General features: G+C 41.2%; 1 protein-coding gene across 4 annotated transcripts in view; it reads left to right on the top strand.

The window, feature by feature from the left end:
- Nucleotides 1-2,313: 2,313 nt before the first annotated feature.
- phka2 (phosphorylase kinase, alpha 2 (liver)) overlaps nt 2,314-19,860 on the top strand; it is a 24,945-nt gene continuing 7,398 nt past the window's right edge. For 3 of the 4 annotated variants that reach the window (XM_086106719.1, XM_086106720.1, XM_086106718.1), the window contains exons 1-25: nt 2,314-2,678; nt 6,440-6,598; nt 8,401-8,448; nt 8,523-8,691; nt 9,613-9,695; nt 9,771-9,851; nt 10,473-10,571; nt 11,054-11,200; nt 11,659-11,712; nt 12,182-12,304; nt 12,436-12,531; nt 13,215-13,322; nt 13,426-13,504; nt 13,977-14,111; nt 14,202-14,311; nt 14,393-14,537; nt 15,070-15,148; nt 15,603-15,754; nt 15,928-16,095; nt 16,969-17,072; nt 17,185-17,321; nt 17,403-17,565; nt 17,937-18,016; nt 19,063-19,141; nt 19,219-19,348. In XM_086106719.1, coding sequence (XP_085962845.1) covers nt 2,601-2,678; nt 6,440-6,598; nt 8,401-8,448; nt 8,523-8,691; nt 9,613-9,695; nt 9,771-9,851; nt 10,473-10,571; nt 11,054-11,200; nt 11,659-11,712; nt 12,182-12,304; nt 12,436-12,531; nt 13,215-13,322; nt 13,426-13,504; nt 13,977-14,111; nt 14,202-14,311; nt 14,393-14,537; nt 15,070-15,148; nt 15,603-15,754; nt 15,928-16,095; nt 16,969-17,072; nt 17,185-17,321; nt 17,403-17,565; nt 17,937-18,016; nt 19,063-19,141; nt 19,219-19,348 — 2,806 coding nt within the window. In that variant the 5' untranslated portion in view covers nt 2,314-2,600. Of the gene's footprint in view, nt 2,679-6,439; nt 6,599-8,400; nt 8,449-8,522; nt 8,692-9,612; nt 9,696-9,770; nt 9,852-10,472; nt 10,572-11,053; nt 11,201-11,658; nt 11,713-12,181; nt 12,305-12,435; nt 12,532-13,214; nt 13,323-13,425; nt 13,505-13,976; nt 14,312-14,392; nt 14,538-15,069; nt 15,149-15,602; nt 15,755-15,927; nt 16,096-16,968; nt 17,073-17,184; nt 17,322-17,402; nt 17,566-17,936; nt 18,017-19,062; nt 19,142-19,218; nt 19,349-19,860 lie in introns of all 4 variants that reach the window. The other variant, XM_086106716.1, reaches the window with a different exon arrangement.

The raw sequence follows: 19,860 nt of genomic DNA, 5'->3' as shown, positions 1-19,860 counted from the left end.
ATATATATATATATATATATGTGTATATTAGAGAGAGAGAGAGAGAGAGAGAGAGAGAGAGAGAGAGAGAGAGAGAGAGAGAGAGAGAGAGAGAGAGAGAGAGAGAAACACAGGCACACAGGCACACACACACACACGCACACGCGGTGTATCTCCTTTCTAATAGTGATGTGTCGTTCGCGAACGAGCCGGCTCTCAGAGCCGGCTCTTTGAAGTGAACGATGGGAGCCGGTTCCTCATTGGGAGCCGGTCCGAATAGGAGCCGACTTTTTTTTTCTCCTGCCCCCCCTTCGGTTAAAGCCGCACGTGATTGGTCAAGATCCGTGGTAGAAGAGTAAGAGGAGGGTTACACACACACACACGCTGCAGTTTAGAGAAGGGGGAGGGGTTAGAGAAGAGACACAGCAGCACACTGAGCAGCACGCGAACAAGTCAGACGAGGAGACGAGAGAGCTAGTTAGCGAAAAAAACAACACGGTGGAAAGCGGAAACGTGAGAAAATGGATAGGAAACGCAGTGAAATTTGGACTCATTTCAATTTAATTGATAGTTCAAAGGCAGCGTGTAGACTGTGCAAGGTTAAAATATCCCATAGATCAGGCTCCACAAATAACCTGCACAGGCACATCAGAAAAGCAAGGGAACCGGCTATTAATGAAGGTGCTAGTCGCTCGTGTGTCTGCAACTGTTGCTGCTGCTGCAATGTCACAACTGCCTAGATGTACAACCCAGAGCTCTATGAGCCACTTTATGCAAAAAGCTATAAAACCAGCAAAACAGAACACAATTGACGAGGAACTGGGTAAAATGATTGCAAGTGATTTTCAGCCATTTTGTGTTGGCTGTGTGTTGTCGCAACATCTGTCCCCTCAGAGAAAATTTTCTCCAAAACAGGGCAAATATTAACAGAGGAGAAACAGGATCAACCCCTCAAAGCTGAGGCACTTGGTTTTTCTTCATGCCAATCTTCGCTAAAGACAAGCTAAAACCTTTACCTGGATGCTGCTTTTTTCTTTTTGTTTTAGAAATTTTAATTTATAATTTGTTGTGTGTTATTCAATGCTTACTTATGTTGTTTTACTGTAAATAGTTAAAAGCTTGTAAATATACACATTCAGAGATTGGAACTTTTTGACGACCTTGTTTTGAGATGGGTCTTTTTACTTTGTTGGTTTTTCTTAATACTTACTTGATTTTTCTTAATGCCAATCTTCGCTAAAGAGAAGTTAAAACTTTTACCTGGATGCTGCTTTTTTCTTTTTGTTTTACAAATTTTAATTTATAATTTGTTGTGGTATTCAAAGCTTACTTATGTTGTTGTACTGTAAATAGTTAAAAGCTTATAAATATACACATTCAGAGATTGGAACTTTTGTTGACCTTGTTTTGAGATGGGTCTTTGTACTTTGTTGGTTTTTCTTAATACTTACTTGTTTTTTGTTAATGCCAATCTTAGCTAAAGACAAGTTAAAACTTTTACCTGGATGCTGCTTTTTTCTTTTTGTTTTACAAATTTTAATTTATAATTTGTTGTGTGGTATTCAAAGCTTACTTATGTTGTTTTACTGTAAATAGTTAAAAGCTTATAAATATACACATTCAGAGATTGGAACTTTTTGTTGACCTTGTTTTGAGATGGGTCTTTGTACTTTTTTATTTTTGTAGCACTCCATGTTGTACTCCATGTTGAGTATGTTCAGAAGAATATAAATAATAAATATTTGATATACTGTCTATTTTTTGCATTAGTAATTCATTTTACACATAATATTACGTTATTTTTGGTAGTAAATTAATTTAAGCAACAAAAAAACTGAGGAGCCATTTGGGAGCCGAAAGAGCCGGTCTTTTTAGGGAGCCGAGCCAAAAGAGCCGGCTCTCTAAAAGGAGCCGGAATTCCCATCACTACTTTCTAATCTGTTTATCCTCATTCGGGTCGCGGGCGTGCTGGAGCCTATCCCAGCTGTCTTCAGGTATTAGGCGGGCTACACCCTTGAACTGATTAACTGATCGCCAGCCAATGGGGGGGACATAGACAAACAACCGTCCGCGAATTAGTTTATATCAGGGTTTATTCGTCATCTTTCAAAAAATATATATAAATGAAACAAATGACTCGTTTGTCAAAAATGTTGGACTCTAAATTGTCCTCCAATTCTGAAACGATTGGATTCCGGTAAGCATTGGGTGCAGAAGGACTCTGAACATTGAACGGTTACGTCAACGCTGACAATAAAGTCATTTAGCCCCATCTGTTGACGAAAACGTGCAGTTACACGAAGATGCATCCCCCCCCCCCCCCCTCCCCTTTCGGTCTACATGCGACAGAGCCTCATTTGTGACAACCAACCACTGCCTTTGACGTCTTCGCTGTTTTTGCGTCCGTTTATGTCAATCATATCAAAAAGCCAGGTGGATGCTTTTCGGTAGGAAAGCGTAGCAAAGCCGTTTGAAGAGGGGAGAGTGTGGACGACGCCTGCTCAGGATGGTTCACTGACTGCAGTGCAGGGGTGGCTTGTTGGAGCGTCTTCGTACCGTGATCTGCACATTAAACATGTGACATAGGGCTTGTTCGGACATAACCAGACTGTGAAGCGAGGATGAGGAGCCGCAGTAATTCGGGAGTGAGGCTGGATGGATATGCCAGGCTTGTCCAGGAGACTATTCTGTGTCACCAGGTACTCAATACGTGTTTGCATTTGAAAGTTCATGCCAAAATCGAGCTTGAAATTTGGACAACAACAGAAACAGTGATTCTCAAAATGTGGTACTTGTACCACTAGTGGTACGCCGGCTCCCTCATGTGGCATGTGAAAGACTTACTGCCTAAATACAGTACTACCCAATTGTTTTTAACTTTTTAATTCAACATTTGTATTGAATTTTTATGTGCGATACGTTTTCATTGAATAATTATTTAAGTATTATTTTATATTTTACATTACATTATTATTTTTTTATTTTACAGTTTTGAAGTGTAATGTTACAACAATATAATTTTACAGTAGCTGACAATTGAATTTAAACATCTTTCTCGTTTTCTATGAACACTGATACTGTATACTGTACCTCGCTACTGCGGTTATATTTTCGTATTTATGGTGGTATTTGGAGAGCTACGTATTTTTTCCCGTCGTAAAATTTAAGATTCACTGACAAAGATGATTAAGAAATGTTTGTTTTAATGGGCAGGGATATTTTAGTTATAGAAAACGTCATTTTTTGAAAGGTATTAACTACTATATATTTTCTAAGCTTTTAAAATGGTATTATTATTATATGGTGTTTATGCAATACAAAACAATACATCCTGATTTATATAGTGCTTTCACAACATCTGCAGCTGTAACACAGCGCTTAACAAAACAGTTAACACAAAGTAAAATAATATACACAACACATAACATAAAACACGGAGAATCGTGCAATCCTAACCACTTTCCCCTCATCCGCTTTGTTGTTTAAAGCAAATGTTTGAATCATGATTCAATCAAAATGTATTGCACATGAAAGTTACATAAAAAAATAGCAAATAAATGTTTGAAAACAAACGTTTCGAAAAGATTGAAAAGTTTAAGTTGAATAAAACTCAACTGGACTCAACCTTTGTACTCAACTTGATAAAACGCAATATTTAAGATACTAAAATTATGCACAGTTTGAACATTTAATTCTGTGATTCTTGCATATAGCATTAGAGGAAGCCCGCACACCAGTATTGATACTTGTACCACACTTTGAGAAGCACTGCTGTCAATATAACTTTAGGGCAAATACGCAAATATACAGAGTCATTAGCAATATAAAGTGTCAAGTGAAGCAGGTCAAATCAAATTCATTGTGCAATTATGCCCACATGCCACTTTATAAAGTACATTCACCAAGTCTAATGAGATGCAGAGTCAAGTAAGATCTTTAAATGTGTTCTGTTATTTGGTGCAATGCAAATTGACAAAATATAACTTTATTCATGTGAAACTGTTTATTTGGCCCTGTTAAATTAATACAAAAAGTTACATAAAAATATGCCTTTACTGAGGTAATAACGCTTTTTTAAGTCACACTAAATATTAGTTAAAAATATAATATGCATATTATTTTGGTTTAAACAAGTGCATTAGAATTTTCCTTGAATTGACCCACATTGGTGGATCCAAACTCTTCCCAACAATTTGACCAAAACAGTGTTTAAAGGTCAGCTATCGGTTGTGGGAGTAAATATTTAGACACGTGCTGTGTGTTTGTTTGCATCGACAAATCCGGATTTTCTGTTGTCCCTTGAGGTTCAGACTTCACCAGTGTGAAGTGCATCGAAACAAACATGGGCAAAGGTCAACCCTCCTGTAGATTGAGGCCTCCTGCCTGGGACTCGGCCCTTGAAGCACGTTGGACACGTCTGCTTTATACGTATGCCGCTTATGCCGCTTCCACCCAACCCTATACTATATATATTCCTCTCTCCTGACACAGTTCCATAATTGATCCTTTTCCTTTATTTGCCTTGTAAGAGGCTCGTATCTGTTAGGGAACTAGAAAACATCCGCCCTGCGAAGATTTGCAGTTGAAACTAATAGTCTTTCAATGCAGGAATTCGATACTGTAATTAGAAAAAAAGAAATCTGCATGACTGTATGTATTTCCATTCATTCATTCATTTCCTTTTTGGAAAATCGGCAATGAAGTAGCAGTGTTTTATTTTTGTTATGCAAGATACTATTGCCTTCTTAGCTCCGTGTATCACTGAAGCAAAGTCTATCAGATTCAGTGCAAATTAATGCAGGGCAAGAAAAACCCTGCAGTCATTTACTTACGTAATTGTTGTCGCTGCTGTTTGTTGTACTTGAAATCCATCTTGAGGTCTATGAAGTAGTATGCTCTTTCTCCTCACTAGTCGTGCACTTCAGCCCACGAGAAGAATGACGGTCTTATGAGTAACTAGAATTTTTTTCTCACTACTAATTTCACATTTGGCCTACTAGTTTGCAATCAAACCTGACTAGTAAACTAGCAACATAACAAAACCCAACGAGAAGGCATGTAATATACACTAGTAGCCTCATGGACCCACTATTAGCACCAAAATGCCCACCAGTATATAGTTTTTACTCACTAGCAAAATGCCTTACTAGTATGTCAAAATTGTGCAGAAATGTAACATACTGGTGAAAGGAAGTGGAAAAGAAAACATTACGACTAAACCACCATTGTTTTCCTAGTGCATGCTAACCCTAGTGTACTAGTATACACGTTGCCTTCACTCCTAAGACAAATAAGCATACAGATAGAACAAGTAGGGCACGCTAGTAAAATAACTAAAGTGCGCGAGTAGAACAGCTGTGATTTCGTATTCACATTTTTACTGGCCTACTAGTACACAATTAAACCTTACTAATTCTTTGTAATTGTCAACTCAACTGTATTTATAGAGCACTTTCAAACAGCCATCGCTGCATACAAAGTGCTGTTCAGTAACACACTAGTAGCCCTTTCTATTGTAGTAGTAGCAAATCGGCACTGGTAGTTTTGCCTCTTTAGTAACATGTAGTTGTCCTACTTTTACGCCAAAATTGTCTGGCTACTAGTGCAGAAATAGAAGAGAGTAGTGGAGAAATAATTAACTCATGTAGTAAGACGGTTATTCTAGTGCACTCTAGTCCAACCCTTAATATCCAGCTCGAGGTTCATGTACTAGTACGCACTTTGTCCATCCTTGTAGGACAACTTTGGCATACTATGAGGACAGCCACATTGCTGGTGGCACAAAATTGTGTACTAGTTGTACCTCGTAGTTCTATAGTGAAGCCCAAGATGTTAACGACTAGAGCTAATAGAATTATTGGATGTCACTAGTACTAGTAGTAGCATGCAGAACAACTAGAGCAGGGATGTTAAACTCAATTTTGTCGCGGGCCACATTGTAGTTACCGTTTCCCTTGGAGGGCTGTTATGACTGTGAAACCCTATCAATAAGTCAAGAATAATGGTTTATTCAACTATTGTTTAAGTCACTCCAATGAGGGGTTTGGGAACAAGAAAATGCTTACAATATCTCTCTTGTTTATTACATATGAGAATTGGAAATTTTGAAACAGATTTTAGCAAGCATCATGGAAGTTGACTGGAAGTTGACATGTTTGATTTGCTTTTGCAGGCCACATAAAATGATGTGGCGGGCCGGATCTGGCCCCCGGGCCTTGAGTTTGACACCTGTGAACTAGAGTATAGTTTAGCCGTATTAATAACATGTAGTCGTCCCACCCATACAGTTCTACTGGAGCACGCAAGTCATTCTACCAGTGTGCTGATTTTAATTGTCTTCCTAGAGTGGCTCTGTGAACTATAAACCTTTCAGGAGGCTTTCAAGGCCATTCTTCTGCCTAGTATTGATTTTGTGATGTAATTATGTGTGTGTGTGCGTGTGTGTGTGTGTGTGTTTCAGAATCCAGTGTCAGGGCTCCTGCCTGCCAGTGCCCAGAAAAAGGATGCCTGGGTGAGGGATAACGTGTACAGTATTCTGGCCGTGTGGGGTCTGGGCATGGCCTATCGCAAGAATGCTGATCGGGATGAGGACAAGGCCAAGGCCTACGAACTGGAGCAGGTGTTTGTGAAAGCCAGTAGTAACCATTCCTCTTTCCTTTCACCACCCACTTGCTTACTGTATATGGATGTTGGCTCAAAGATTTTATTTTAGGTGCTTCTGTAGGATTCAATACAAGTCAATGTTACAGGGGCAAAAGATTACAAATGCGCTGATCTTGTATTATAATCTGTTGAGAGTACAGTATAGAGATACATTGATCGATGGACAGATAGTTAAAGACTTTTGCAAGATAAATGTCAGGAAAAGCCTACTAGAGCAGCTGAGCATGATTTGGGGTTGTTTCAAGGCATTTTATGCAGTATGGTGTCAGATATCTTTTGACTCCCATCTAACATGCGTTTGAATGTGATTGCTGAACTCTCAGTCCGGCCACATGTCAATTATAAGATATCCTTTAATTGTCCCGCAATGGGGAAATTACAATCAGAATTCAGAAAGGAAAACGCTGGGTAGGGAGAGGGGAAAAAAACCACGCTCGAACTATCCTCTTCTGAGGATAATTTAAGTCCAGGATAAAAAAAGCCCCTAGCACATAAATAAGCATATGACAGTTACAACAAGTCACAAGACATAACATGTAATAAGGGGGATGATGAATCCCCACGTCACGGGGGGAAAAAGAATCGGAGCGATGAAGACGGTGATAACAAGGATGTGTATGCGCGTGTGGTTGTCCAGTTGTGTATGCGTGTACAGGTCATAGCTGCTTCGTCGAGGTCTGCTCATCATGAAGACAGTCCCGGCTTATTAGTCCATGGCCGAGAAGGAGGGGGGTGGTGGTGGGGGCCCTAGACTCCGTGCGTATTTCCATCCAGGGGAAAGGCCAGATAGCGTTGTTTGTTTTGGAGGGACCGCCGCCAACAATTTCAGACAGCCTTGAGTCCGTGGTCTGTATATCTTCACTGGCGCCGATCAGCCGAATCCGAAAACTCTTTCCGCAGCGCGGATTCCAACTTCTCCATGTTGTTGTCGATCGCGCGGAGTCGCTCCAAAACCGCATCAATATTGCGGTTGAGCTCAGTCCCCGCTTGAGTCTGAGTGTTGGACATTCGCGCCAAACCATCCAGAATGACCGGCAGCTTCTTCACTTCCAATAAAGCCGCTTCCGTCGGTTGAAGTTTGCGATAGAACAGAAAGCTGTCAACACCAAACAGCAGCATACCTGTTACCAAAAGGCCAATAATGTAGATGTCTTCCACATCCTCCACGGACAGTATTGCCAGGCACACCGGTCTCCACTTTCTCCATGGATCCAGGGCGTATCCGGCAGCAAATGTCCCCGGAGGGCAAGCAGGCTCCCCACTGCCTGCTCTTTTCGTCGAAAAAATTTTGTCGATTGTATCGAGAGACCAGCCAACTAATTCCATGGTTAGTTCTTCGGATGAAAATACGGTAGGAGGCTAGGAAAAGTTAGACAAAGACAGCACAAAGACTAAGTGGCGAGCAAGGAGAGGGTGGGGGTGAGGGCAGGAGCTGTGCAAAAAGCGTCCGCCTTCGTCGAGAGCCAAGCAGATAAGAAGGTGTGCACAGTTTTGCAGCACCATTATTCCAGTTGTTTATTTTTACTTCTCAATAAGATAAAACATCGTGTTGTGCAGATTATAGGTCACAGTAATGTTGTTCATAGTTTTGAAATGATTCATCTTGGTATACTTTTCTTTAAATCACATCATACATAACACGGGTGTGTAGACTTTTTTTATCCATTGTATGCATGTGTGGATCTTCACCATAACAGTATGTTCATGGTCAGTTGAGTGGAGTTCAACTGCATTTCCTGTAATGTGCTGTCTTGACAGAGTGTGGTCAAACTGATGCAAGGACTTCTGCGCTGCATGATAAGACAGGTAAGGCACACCTCTGTTTGCGATTGACTCCTGGTCTTGTTCTTCTGTAACGACACCGCCTTGTTTATTTTCAGGTTGCCAAGGTGGAGAAGTTCAAACACAGTCAGAGTACAAAGGATTGTTTGCATGCCAAATATGATACTCCCACTTGTGCCACGGTGGTGGGAGATGACCAGTGGGGTCATCTTCAGGTGGATGCCACCTCGATTTACTTGCTGATGTTGGCACAGATGACGGCCTCAGGTTTGGGGATTGGCTTTGTTTGTATGAGGTGTTCTCATCGGTCAAAAATAACATTTACCACTCATGCACATGAAAGAATATTTCACTTACATGAAACCCCTGTCAACACACAACAAAGAATCAACAAAAAAAAATTTGCTCGACCAAAAGACTCAAAAATTTGTAACACTCAAAACACACACACACAGACAAAAAAAACCCTCACGTACTACAAATATCACACACCAAAAAGACCTCTCAGCATCATTCAAACACACACAAAAATAGCTTCACACTCGCTCAGTAGACTTTCGCGCGCGCACACACACACACACACACACACTAAAAACCTCAAACTAAAAACAATAACTATAATATTCTTTGATTTTTCACGCACACTAAAAATCGATCCAAAACCAAAGAATGCAACACACACCAAAAACACTCTCCCTCACATTGGAAAATTCATTCATTCATTCATTTTCCGAACCACTTTATCCTCACAAGGGTCGTGGGGGTCCTGGAGCCCATCCCAGCCGTCTTTGGGGAGTAGGTGGGGGACACCCTGAACCGGTTGCCAGCCACTCGCAGGGCACAACATTGGAAAATATCACACACGTATATCAAAAATTTTTCCGAAACAACAAAAAAACAATCTCATTCATACGAGAAAGCCTCCCATACTCACCCCCCAAATTTTCACACACACCTAAAATTGAATCATACCCCCCCCCCCCCACCCCCCACAAACCTCTTTTGGCCAAAAGCCTCTCTGTTAAGAAAAAATTCTAACTGAATATTTTTTGTTGTGTGTCAAGTTTTTTTGGTCCAAGTGAGTGGTAAATGATATTTTGCAACTTTTTTCGTGTTCATGTTTAAATGCCCCAATGTTCTGTGGACATCACATTATAGACCCCAAAAATAAAAAGTGTGTTCACACAGGTCTTCGTATCATCTCAAACTTGGATGAGGTAGCTTTTATCCAAAACTTGGTCTTCTACATCGAGGCTGCATACAAGGTTGCGGTAAGCATCATGATTTTGGGAGGGGAATGTGGAGAAATTGAGACATTTGAACCAAGGCCTGCTTCCTTCTTTCAGGATTATGGCATGTGGGAACGAGGTGACAAAACCAACCAGGGCATCCCCGAGCTCAATGGCAGCTCTGTTGGAATCGCAAAGGTATTTTAATTGCAAATTAGAATTACAGGGAACCCTGCATATTTGTGATCTGGCACACATAGACTCTCTGGGATTTTTCGAGGGGGAACCGATTCGCCTTTTTTCCCTCATTCACTATTTCTGTGCCATTAGTCCCAATTTGAAATAATTTGAAGTAAGTCGAGGCACTTTATTCAGACAAAAGTAGTCATTTGCCGCCAGTTTGTGCCATCTCTAGGCAATGACAAACCCTTTTGAAGAAGGGGTGCATCATGTACTCATAGATTTTGTTCGTGGGGGGGGGGGTGTTACTGTATTTACACTCACCAATCAGTTCTCTAGGTCAGTGTACAAACTTTATATAGCTGAGGCACATATTTTACTTTGGAAACATCTCATGGAACATCACGAAACAAAAGTGTCACAAAAAGTGTAAGCACAGATTTATTATGTATATTCTGCTGTCTAGTGGATGATTATTTAACTGTTCTGCATGTCACCATATGCCACTGGCATAGATAGATGAACAAAGATATATTATTTGTGCATTGGTTAGGAATTACTGCATTAGGTACTGCACACTTGAGTACAATCCAAACCAAACCAACGTATGCATGTGTTCTTTGTTTTGTGGGCTTCCAGGCCGCTCTAGAGGCTATCGATGAGCTGGATCTTTTTGGTGCCCACGGTGGCCCAAAGTCTGTCATCCATGTTCTTCCTGATGAAGTGGAACACTGCCAGGTACAATATAACTTCAACCTTCCAAGCTTGTACAAGTATGGACAGTTACTTATTCGACATCCTTGATATCCATTGTAAAGTACTACTGTATGAACATAGTGTATGTAAGATTTGGGGGTGGCCAACAGCCTGTATCCCTCAAGACTTGATCCACCCCTGCACTGAACAGTACCCGAATCCCCTTGCCAAAACAAGAGAGGGCCATTTTTCAAACTGTTAGTGTGGAGAAATTCAGACAGTAGTGGGAGGCATAGGAAAAAGAAAGTCATAGTTCATAGTCCTAGTGCTCGACAAGTGTGCTTAGTTATCTTACGAGTGAGGACAAAGAACATACTAGTGTATGAATCGTAAGATGGATATCAAAGTATCACAAATGTTCAAACAGCTTTCCATACGCAGAGGGCTGGGGAGTGTGTGCCTCCACTGCTGCTATAGATATCAAAGTAAAAATCTTGTGAATCGCCTCTTTTGACACGCTTCAGTCCATCCTGTGCTCCATGCTGCCCAGAGCTTCAACTTCCAAGGAGATAGATGCCGGCCTCCTGTCTGTTATATCTTTCCCCTCGTTTGCAGTGGAGGATGCAGAATTGGTGGCCATCACCAAGTCGGAAATCATCGGGAAATTGCAGGTACTATTTAAGACTGCATTTTGTGAACACTATTTAGAAATGGAGTATTTTTATCAACCACTGTGCTGTGGCACATTTGTGGGAAATGTTCCAATTTCTCTTGGATCCCAAAAAATATTTTTTATTCGCTACGAATAATGCATCTTTCTATGCCAGCGATGTAAAGTGACAGGCTGAACAATGAAATGCTCTTCCACTTGATGACAGCAGGTACGATTAACTGGTAATCACACGTTTCCATTCAACAGAATGCCTTTGTGTGAGAAAAAAAACCTGGATAATTTCACAATATGTAAACTTGTGGATAAATTGAGATGAGACCATTATTTCAGTATACGTACTTTTTTTTTAGTCCTTTTTCTATGGGGCTCTACTGTATGTAGACTCAGTCTCTTGGACCACTAAAGGTACACTGTATTATTCTAAGGAAATGTCGCTAACCTTGTATTCTGTGTCAGGGACGCTATGGTTGTTGCCGCTTCATCAGAGATGGATATCATTGTCCTAAAGAGGTAAGACTTTCAGCAATCTTTCATATGAAGCCTAAATATTCTAAGAATTAGTTATGTCACTCCAGGCACGATTACATAAAACACTGAAAGTAGAAGAGTGCATTTTTTTTCCTGGCTGCCTATCACCTCATTGTTTTATTTTCATCAAATTGAAATGACTTATAAAGTTATTTTATTAGATCTCAATGAATTGCAGTAGTGCACCTGTGTAGTGAATTGTAGCGATGGGAAAATGAACCTTTAAGATGCTTCATGAACCAGTTGTTGTATTTGTTTGGGTTTTTTTTTTTTTTTGACTCCTCTAGATGACCCTGTCTGTTCAACATAGGGCTGCAAGCACATAGACATTCTTAAACCCCTGTCTTTAAAACAACAGTGCCATGTAGAGGAGTCAAAACATACAACAACTGGTTCATGAAGCTTCATTTTCTCATCAAGAGTGAAACAAATATTTTGTCCTATCGCCCAGGACCCAACCCGGCTGCATTATGATCCTGCTGAGCTGAAGCTATTTGAGAATATTGAATGCGAGTGGCCCGTCTTCTGGACCTACCTCATTCTTGATGGTATCTTTACAGAAGACCAAGTGCAGGTAAGAAAGACAACCTCGCTACTTCAATGATGAAATACATACATGTATATGTATATATACTGTATATATATTTTTTAATGACTGGGTGCGCTTCAGTAATATTGGACAAAACTATTGTGTGTTGTGTTTAGGTGCAGGAGTACCGTGAGGCACTGGAGAGCATATTGATCCGGGGGAAAAATGGCATCAAATTGCTGCCTGAACTTTATGCTGTACCAACTGACAAGGTACATTGCTCCACTGAGATAGATAGATAGAACTTTACTCAATATTGAGGTCCAGTAACTAGTACACTCTTTGTCCTCATTTGAAGAATATTTCCACTACAGTTTGACATTTCTACACACTAGTAGGACAACTAGAGCATAATTGACCAAGGAAATATACTTAACAACTTCTGGGTCTAGATTCATGTTCTTGTATGCTCTTTTTTCTCTCCTGAAATAAATACCAGTGACTAGTAGAACGAAGTCCACTACTGCCTTCCAATACTGAATAACATTTCTCCACACAGGTAGGACTTTGGCATACTATTGAGACAACTACATGTTGTTCCTTCTACCAGTCGTGTCCAGGGAAGGTAGTGCATGACACATGCCGAACGCTCAGGCCTAGTAGTGTTACTAGTTCAGCAGTGCAGAAGTGGTTTAATTGCATGGTATCAAAACTGAAGTGGCACCAGGAGTGAAACAAACCGTAATTAACAGCCATTCTAACAGTGTGGGGAATTGTCTTAGTTGTGTGGGCAAAGAGCATCCTCGTACATGAACCTTAACCTGGATGTAGGGATGTCCACTAAATCCTCAAACAGCCTTCCATACAATTGTCCCCTTTTTCTGTCTCTTTGTGTTTATACTTGAGATCGATTATGATTATTATCATTAAATGTGGAAGCTGTATGTGATTGTAGGTGGAGGAGGAGTACAGCAACCCGCACTCTGTGGACCGAGTGGCAATGGGCCAGGTCCCTCACATGTGGGGGCAGTCGTTGTACATCCTGGGCTGCCTTTTGGCTGAGGTAGCTGGATGTAGCATAGAAGCCATAGCACCACTTGTGTTGTTAACTGCTACACTCATTTGTTGATGCAGCCAAACTTAACGTATGTGCATTCTGTTTGAAGGGCTTTTTGGCACCAGGAGAGATCGATCCTCTCAACAGGAGGTTCTCCACAAATTTAAAGCCTGATGTTGTGGTTCAAGGTTGGTTTGAGGTGGAAATATTTGTCCTCATTCGTAAGAAAACATAGCACATTAATAAATTGACATGGATGTGTCTTACGACCAATGTTTTATTCTGTCACTGCCTTCCACTACCATATGACATTACTGCACATTAGTTGGACACATTGTGCATACTACTAGGACATGCTGCTCGTAAGGAATATACTTATGGGCACTTTGATCTCGTCAGGTCCAGCAGCCTACCAATGCATGACACATGCCTACTCATTGGGCCTAAGAGTGGTTTACAAGGTAGTACTGTAGTTTACCCGTAATGAGTACTAGTAGGGGAAAAGTCACAGTCATAGTGAAAAGAAAACATTACTAGGATGATGCAGTCATTCTACTAGTGCACTGGCAAAAAAAAAGTGTACTGGTACATGAAGCTGGATATCAAGGATATGGAATAAATATCGATACAAAAGTTTTTTAAAACTTGTGTTTGTGTCAGTTTGTGTCTTAGCAGAATCGAAGGACATCCAGACTTTGTTGAATGAGCATGAGATAACGGTCCAAATGTTGTCCGAGGTTCTGCCAATCAGGGTCCTGCCTGCTCGCATCCTGAGCCACATTTATGTCCGACTGGGTACTCAAATGCAAACAAAATGCTGTTTTCTTTCTTCTTTCAAAGTGGTCAACTGTATGCTGATCCTATTTTCGTGTGTCAACGCCACAGGGAATTGCAAGAAGCTGAATTTGAGTGGCAGGCCCTACAGGCACATTGGAGTTTTGGGAACATCCAAATTTTATGAGATCAGGAACCGCTCATATATATTCACCCCTCAGGTACAACAAGCTTCCTCTTGAAGATTCCCTCGTTCCCCTTTGGTTGTGGTATTCTCAATCCTTTCTTCTTCTACGGTGAAGTTTCTGGATCAGCACCATTTCTACTTGGCCCTGGACAACCAGATGATCGTGGAGATGTTGCGTACAGAGGTGGCCTATCTCTCCTCCTGCTGGAGGATGACAGGACGACCCACTCTGACTTTCCCCATCACCCGCAGCATGCTCGGTAAAGCACACAGTACAACACCCTTCATTGCATGTGAATGTAAAGAAAACGAGCAAAAATTTCAAATAAATTAATGAGCTATTAAACCATATGATGCTTTTAACACGTAAAAGGACAGAAGAACAGCGGATGCCAAGTACATATGCTCTCTTTTCTTATGTGTGGTGGGAGAGTTTTTGGGGGGCACTGTGAGAGTTTTTTTCCTCACTGTGTGTGTTGTGTGTGTGTGTGTGTGTGTGTGTGTGTGTGTGCGCGTGTGTGTGTGTGTGTGTGTGTGTGTGTGTGTGTGTGTGTGTGAGAGTCTTTTTTGGGATGACCATGACAGTTTTTAATTGTGTGAGAGGGAGTGGCGGCTCTAGGCAGTTTTACCTTGGGTCGCGTGGGGGGGAGGAGCAGGTTGTTCAGTTGGGAGGGCGGAGGTTATAACTCTTCCCTCCCGTGCACACACATGCACAAGGCATTTCAAATGCAGTTTTCATCACTTTATTTGTAATGATTAGGTTTTCATTTTACAACTATCTCATTTTCCCAGTTGACGATGGAGATGCAATTGATCCATGTATCCTAGCAACGCTGAGGAAGCTGCAGGATGGCTATTTTGCGGGTGCAAGGTTTGTTTCCTCATGTTTCACACATGGGGCCATAACTCTGTTGAATAATTAGAATTTAGACCTCTCACCCAAAAAATCGTAGTAACGGTCCTTCTCGTGAAGTTTCAGGACTAACTAAAATGGATGATAACCTCTTACGGGTGAACTTAATTCGTCCTACTCATAGCTTTTGAATCCACATGTCCAACTGTTCATATGGAGGGACAAGAAGAGTCAAAGAAAGGCAGGGAAGTGGATGTCCCTGGAAAGTGTCATGGATCAGACACCCGTTATGAATTTTGCCGTTTCAACTCCCAACTTTGAACAGTTGGGCAGTCAAAAGATGACAGAAGCTTCAAATAAGTTCACCCTTAAATTTTCTAGTGTATATTAGGTTCATCCTGAAATTTCACCCGAAAGCCCCATATCCCTAAATTTTTGTAAGTATTGTTCATAAGATTTGGTGTGCTTTCAGGATCCAGATGTCGGACCTCTCCAGTTTACAGACCACTTCCTTTCACACTCGACTCAGCTTCTTGGATGAAGAAAACGATGAGAGCTTACTTGAAGAGGATGAAGAGGAGGAGAAAGACTATGGAGAAGAATACAGCCAATGTGAACCTTCAGGTACATTATGGGGACAATATTCATTTTGATTTCGTATGTATTTTAACTCCCATTAAAAGTTCCCACCTTTGAAAATTCCCCCATTTTTGCAAGCCAAGCATCTATTTGAATGATCCAGGGGAATCCCTAACCAATTGTTTTTTGGGGGGGGGGGGGGGGGTTCACTCTAAAAGGCTCAAACGACATGTTTGATCAGTACCTCACGCAGCTCCTCCACAGCACCACCACCAGATGTCATCTTCCTCCCATCCAGGGCGGGGAACACCACGTGTTCAGTGCTGAACACACCACTAGAGATATCCTGTCTATGATGGCTCAGGTTCAAGGTCTTAACGTGCCCAGTGAGTTGGAGTTGTCTATTATTGCATTACCAACTGCAAGCATGCCCAGAAAAAGTCAAAATCAATCCCTGATAACAAAATGAACATTTGTTTGCTATGATGACTCTTAGAAATATTCCATATGAAAAAATAGTGGGGCACTAACTACTCATAGCAGGGGTGGGCCATGATTCAACTTAGGAGTGAAACAGAACAGCCAAGTGCAGGCAAGAATGATCCTGATGTGTGCCTGGTGTGGACACATAACCTAAGACAGGGGATTGATTACAAGCCCTCTGCATGCACCGCCAAGGGCAGGGATTTACTCTAAATACTGGAGGGGGACACCATTTTTCATCAGCGTTATTGGTATGACAAAAATGACAAAATGTAGGATGGATGACAAAAAAGCAATTTTATGTATGGACAAAGTATGTGTATACTGTTCATGCAAAATATATGCACTTAATGTACAGTATTTCATTTTGACAATACAGTTTGTGATGCATGTATAAAAGGTCCACGATCCTAACCCAACAACAAAGGGTTGGAAGCAAATAACAACATAACCACATACTGTGATTTTTTTTTTCCCATAGCAAAGTATTAGCTTGCATAAAAATTCAAGGATGGCACAAAACTGATGAACATGAAACCAACAAAAATAACTCATTTTATGCATTTTTTACATAAAAATCAACTCACTCAAAATGGTAATATCTTGTAGTATCTTTGTCCTGCATGTCATTACAAATCCGTATCAAACAATTGGCCGACTCACGTAGTACTATAGGGTAGTAAAAGACTCTGCCCTACTCTGCAATGAATGTAAAGTGGAGTTGCTACTCTATTGCACTGTGTATATTACAACACACATATTTGTACGCTTTACAGAGTCTTCCATGTATCTACCTGTTGTCCCTCTCATGAACAAGCATCGCAAATCTCTCAACCTCTTGGAAGTTCCTCAGCTTGCCTCACATGCAAAGCAACACAAGGTAGTCGCATATGCAAATTTTCGAATGACTTCATCTGACTGACTTCCCCCTCAATATGAGAAACCATTTGCGCATTTATTTGAATTAATGTTGTCCAATTTATCTGACAAAGTGTCGCAGTGCAGCTGATCTCCACTTGCCGCGAGACGCCCAGGGCAACATGGATTTTGCAGTGCTGGTGAGGCAGCTGAAGGAGTGTCCAACTCTGCAAGACCAAGCAGACATCCTTTATATTCTCTATATGATGAAGTAAGAAAAAAAGAAATGCAATGATGGCAAAAAAAATAAAAAATCTGTCTACTTAAAAGCTCTTTTGTGTTTGTTGGCCAGAGGAGCTGATTGGCTGGTTGAGGTGTCAGATCCAGGCCATGGTTGGGTGAGTGTCCGCACCCTATTGGAGGAGCTGTATGTGCAAGCTGGTGCCTGCAAGGAATGGGGTCTCATCAGATACATCTCGGGAATACTGCGCAAGAGAGTGGAGGTCCTCGCTGAGGTCAGGAAATACAATTTTAGGTTATCATAGCAGTGAAATTAAGTTAAGGCCTTTTCAAACTGCAGTTGGTTTTCTTGATGTTCGCTGCAGGAAAGTGTGTGTGTGTGTGTGTGTGTGTGTGTGTGTGTGTGTGTGTGTGTGTGTGTGTGTGTGTGTGTGTGTGTGTGTGTGTGTGTGTGTGTGTCTCTCTGTGCGTGCGTGTGCGGTAACGGCCGATCACGAAAGTCGGTTGGCTTGAAAAGTAGACCTTTGGTCAAAAAAGGTTGGGCACCCTTGATATATAGCAACAGTGTTCAAATTAATACTGTTCTTGAAAAAAATTAGATTCAATATGATAATGAATACATAATTATTATTTGTGTGTTGCATAGGCCTGCACAGATCTTATTTCCCACCACAAGCAAATTACCGTGGGTCTTCCTCCTGAACCCAGGGAAAGAGTCATCACAGTGTAAGTCAAAGTTGCTAAAAACTGACAGTTGGTGTTTGAATTGTTCACAATACTACTACTACTACTAATAATAATAATAATCATCATCATCATCATATATTTTATTTGCATATGCTTTAAAAAAACACTCCACATACTTTACATAGTAAAAGACCATGAATAATTAAAAAAACAAAAACAGAACAACAAATTAGGCATATCACGAAAAAAAAGACATTCGTAATATTAAAAACTATATGGGTGCCTTGATGGGTGATGAGAAGAATTTTATACTGGATTTTTTGTTGGATGGGGAGTCAGTGTAGGTCTTGGAAGACTGGGATGATGTAGTCCCTGGTGTGGGAGTGGGTGAGGAGACGGGCATCATGATTTTGGATGTATTGAGGTTTATTGAGGGTTTTTGTGGGTAAATCCTAAAGGATGCTATTGCAGTCTTCGAGTTGTGAGAGTGACTGATGAAAGATGATGCCAAGGTTACCGATATGAGTAGAAGCAGGGATGGGAGAGCTGTCAATAGAAAGTGAGAAGTCAGGACAGAATGTGTCAAGTGATTTCAGGTCGATGATGAGGATTTCTGACTTGTTGCTGTTTTTGTTAGATTGAGGAATTTGGTCTGCATGCAGCTTTTTATTTCTAAATGGCAGTTAATCATGGTAGAAGGAGTGGTAGAAGTGTTGGGTTTGGCGGAGATTTAGAGATGGTTGTCATCAGTATAGCAGTGGAAATTGAAAGCTTAGTGGCTTATGATGTGACCAAGGAGAAGTATGTAAATCACAAAGAAAAAGGGGCCAAGCACCGAGCCTTGGGGGACACCTTGGGTGACTTGGGCTGAGATTTATTAATCCTGATGAACTGGTGGTGGTTGGTGAGGAATGATTTTAACCAGGAGAGAGTAGTGCCAGTGATGTTAAGGGAGGACTCACGACGGGTGAGGAGGATGGAGTGAGTTATGGTGTCCAAAGCAGCTCTGAGGTCAAGTAAGGGAGTGTTGAGGGAGTGGGTGTCAGAGAAGAGGAGGAGATCGTTGATGATCATTTCTTTTCCAGTCCTCTCCCCCCCGAGGAGCTAAACGCTCTCATCTTTGAAGCCAGTGGTCAGGACATCAGCGTTGCTGTTCTCACTCAGGTGATTAGAGGGATGACATGTCAATTTTTTTCCCCCCTCCTGTGACAACTACTGTGAGACGTGTCCTGGTCTTGCAGGAAATCATGGTCTACTTGGCTATGTATGTGCGCTCCCAGCCCGCTCTATTTGGAGACATGCTCCGACTGAGAATAGGACTCATCATGCAAGTGATGGCCACTGAGTTGGCTCGCAGTCTGCGATGCTCAGGTAGGAATTTGCTTGCTTTCACACTTTGGCACAGACCCGCCTGCACATTCATATTAACTGGGGGGCAGCACACACCCTACACCAGGGGTGTCAAACATACGGCCCGCGGGCCGGAACCGGCCCCCGAGGGGGTTCGATCAGGCCCGCGGGATAATTTAAAAATGAAAAAAAAGCATAAAAGACACAAAATGAATATTTTTATTAAGATGCAATTCATGTATTAACCGCTAGTCATTGTTTCCTCTTTCGTTTGTAAAGTGTAGGTGGGGGTTACATTTAGATTTCATATGCACATGTGTAAATGGTTTAAAAAAAATCCTTTCTTTATAAATCTTGTTTAATCTTAAAATGCATGACTATATTTTTAAATACTAATTGTTCAAGTTTTGTGCCTTTGTACAATCAGTGGGATCAGTTGCACTGCATATATGTGAATGATAAAATTAAATTGCACATTTGTCAAAGGAAATCTAAGGTGTTTTATGAAATGTTAGGTAAATGAAATGTAGGTA

This window comes from Hippocampus guttulatus, chromosome 3, assembly GCF_054856545.1.
Source record: "Hippocampus guttulatus isolate MCC_2025c chromosome 3, RoL_Hgut_1.0, whole genome shotgun sequence".
Taxonomy (NCBI): Eukaryota; Metazoa; Chordata; class Actinopteri; order Syngnathiformes; family Syngnathidae; genus Hippocampus; species Hippocampus guttulatus.
The sequence above is the reverse complement of the archived record's forward strand: the minus strand, read 5'-3'. Positions and strand labels throughout refer to the sequence as shown.